This window comes from Cebus imitator, unplaced genomic scaffold, assembly GCF_001604975.1.
Source record: "Cebus imitator isolate Cc_AM_T3 unplaced genomic scaffold, Cebus_imitator-1.0 Scaffold43, whole genome shotgun sequence".
NCBI lineage: Eukaryota > Metazoa > Chordata > Mammalia > Primates > Cebidae > Cebus > Cebus imitator.
This window is the reverse complement of record NW_016107358.1, coordinates 3,861,207-3,862,377: the sequence shown is the minus strand read 5'-3', so window position 1 is coordinate 3,862,377 and position 1,171 is coordinate 3,861,207. Positions and strand designations below refer to the sequence as shown.

Below are 1,171 nucleotides of genomic sequence, written 5' to 3'. Positions count from 1 at the left end.
GGAGGGGGGAGGAGCTGAGAGGACCATCTGACTCACTTCCCTCAAAATGGAACCTTGATATTTTCACAGATTGTGTCCCCGGAGCACTCACTTGGGTTAGAGAGAGGCCCCTGATTTTATTTATTCATGCTAGAGATGGCAATACCTTGTTCTCTGGGTCCTGGGCTTTTTAAACAAGATTATTGTTAGCTTTAAAGTTAAATGACACACTGTTTGGAGGAAGAGGGAAGAGCCTTAAATGGGGTCCTTTAAAACAATGCTCCACCCGCAATGCGCTCCTCCTCTCTGCCTTGGCAGGACTGTCTGAGTCCTTTGAACAAAGACAGTAAGCATCACTGCTTCTGTTTGGGGCTAGTTTTTCTTTCTGTTTCCAGGTGAAGTGGAGAGGCAGGTACAGAAGAAGAGCATCTGTAGCTAAGAGAGAAATACACTGACCCCATTTCCAGTGGTTGAGCTTCTCTCCGAGTAGGTAGATGCTGGCGACGAAGATGTAGCTGAGAGAGAAGAAAGCTGCTAGCCCCACGGGGCTGAGTTTGGCAAGCAGAGGATACACCCAGGTACCCGTCTCAAAGTAGATCCATAGGATCCTGCAGGAAACAAGAAGTCACGGTGATGAGAGCAGGAGGAGAAAAACAAGCCATTTTCTCATCAGGATCAGTGAGGTACTGGAACCCAGGCAGGGGAAAAGAACCCATCAGGGACGTTTGTCAACAGCTGTAGTATTCCTACAAACCTACAGAAGTGAGGCTTTTCTGGGTAAATCAACTTGATTCAATAAGACATGCTGTTTTATGGGTTGAGCTGGGCTGTTTTATCTAATATTTTAAAAATTGACATCGGGGAAAGCATATAAGAGAACATAGGGCAGGGCACCATGGCTCAGGCCTATAATCCCAGCACTTTGGGAGTTTGAGGCAGGTGAATCACCTGAGGTCAGGAGTTCAAGACCAGCCTGGTCAACATGGCGAAACGCCATCTCTACTAAAAATATAAAAAGTTAGCCGGACATGGCGGCTCAGGCCTGTAATCCCAGATACTCAGGAGGCTGAGGCAGAAGAATCACTTGAACCTGGGACGCAGAGGTTGTAGTGAGCTGAATCACTCCAGCCTGGGCAACAAGAGTGGAACTTCATCTCAGAAAAAAAAAAAAAGGGAACATAGAACACATCAC

General features: G+C 46.9%; 1 protein-coding gene across 2 annotated transcripts in view; it reads right to left on the bottom strand.

The window, feature by feature from the left end:
* The window catches only part of LOC108302928 (androgen dependent TFPI regulating protein), a 66,765-nt gene that overhangs the window by 9,473 nt on the left and 56,121 nt on the right, over positions 1 to 1,171 (bottom strand). For both annotated transcript variants that reach the window (XM_037737829.1, XM_017526662.2), the window contains one exon: positions 436 to 587. In XM_037737829.1, the coding sequence (XP_037593757.1) occupies positions 436 to 587 (152 nt within the window). The remainder of the gene's footprint in view (positions 1 to 435; positions 588 to 1,171) is intronic.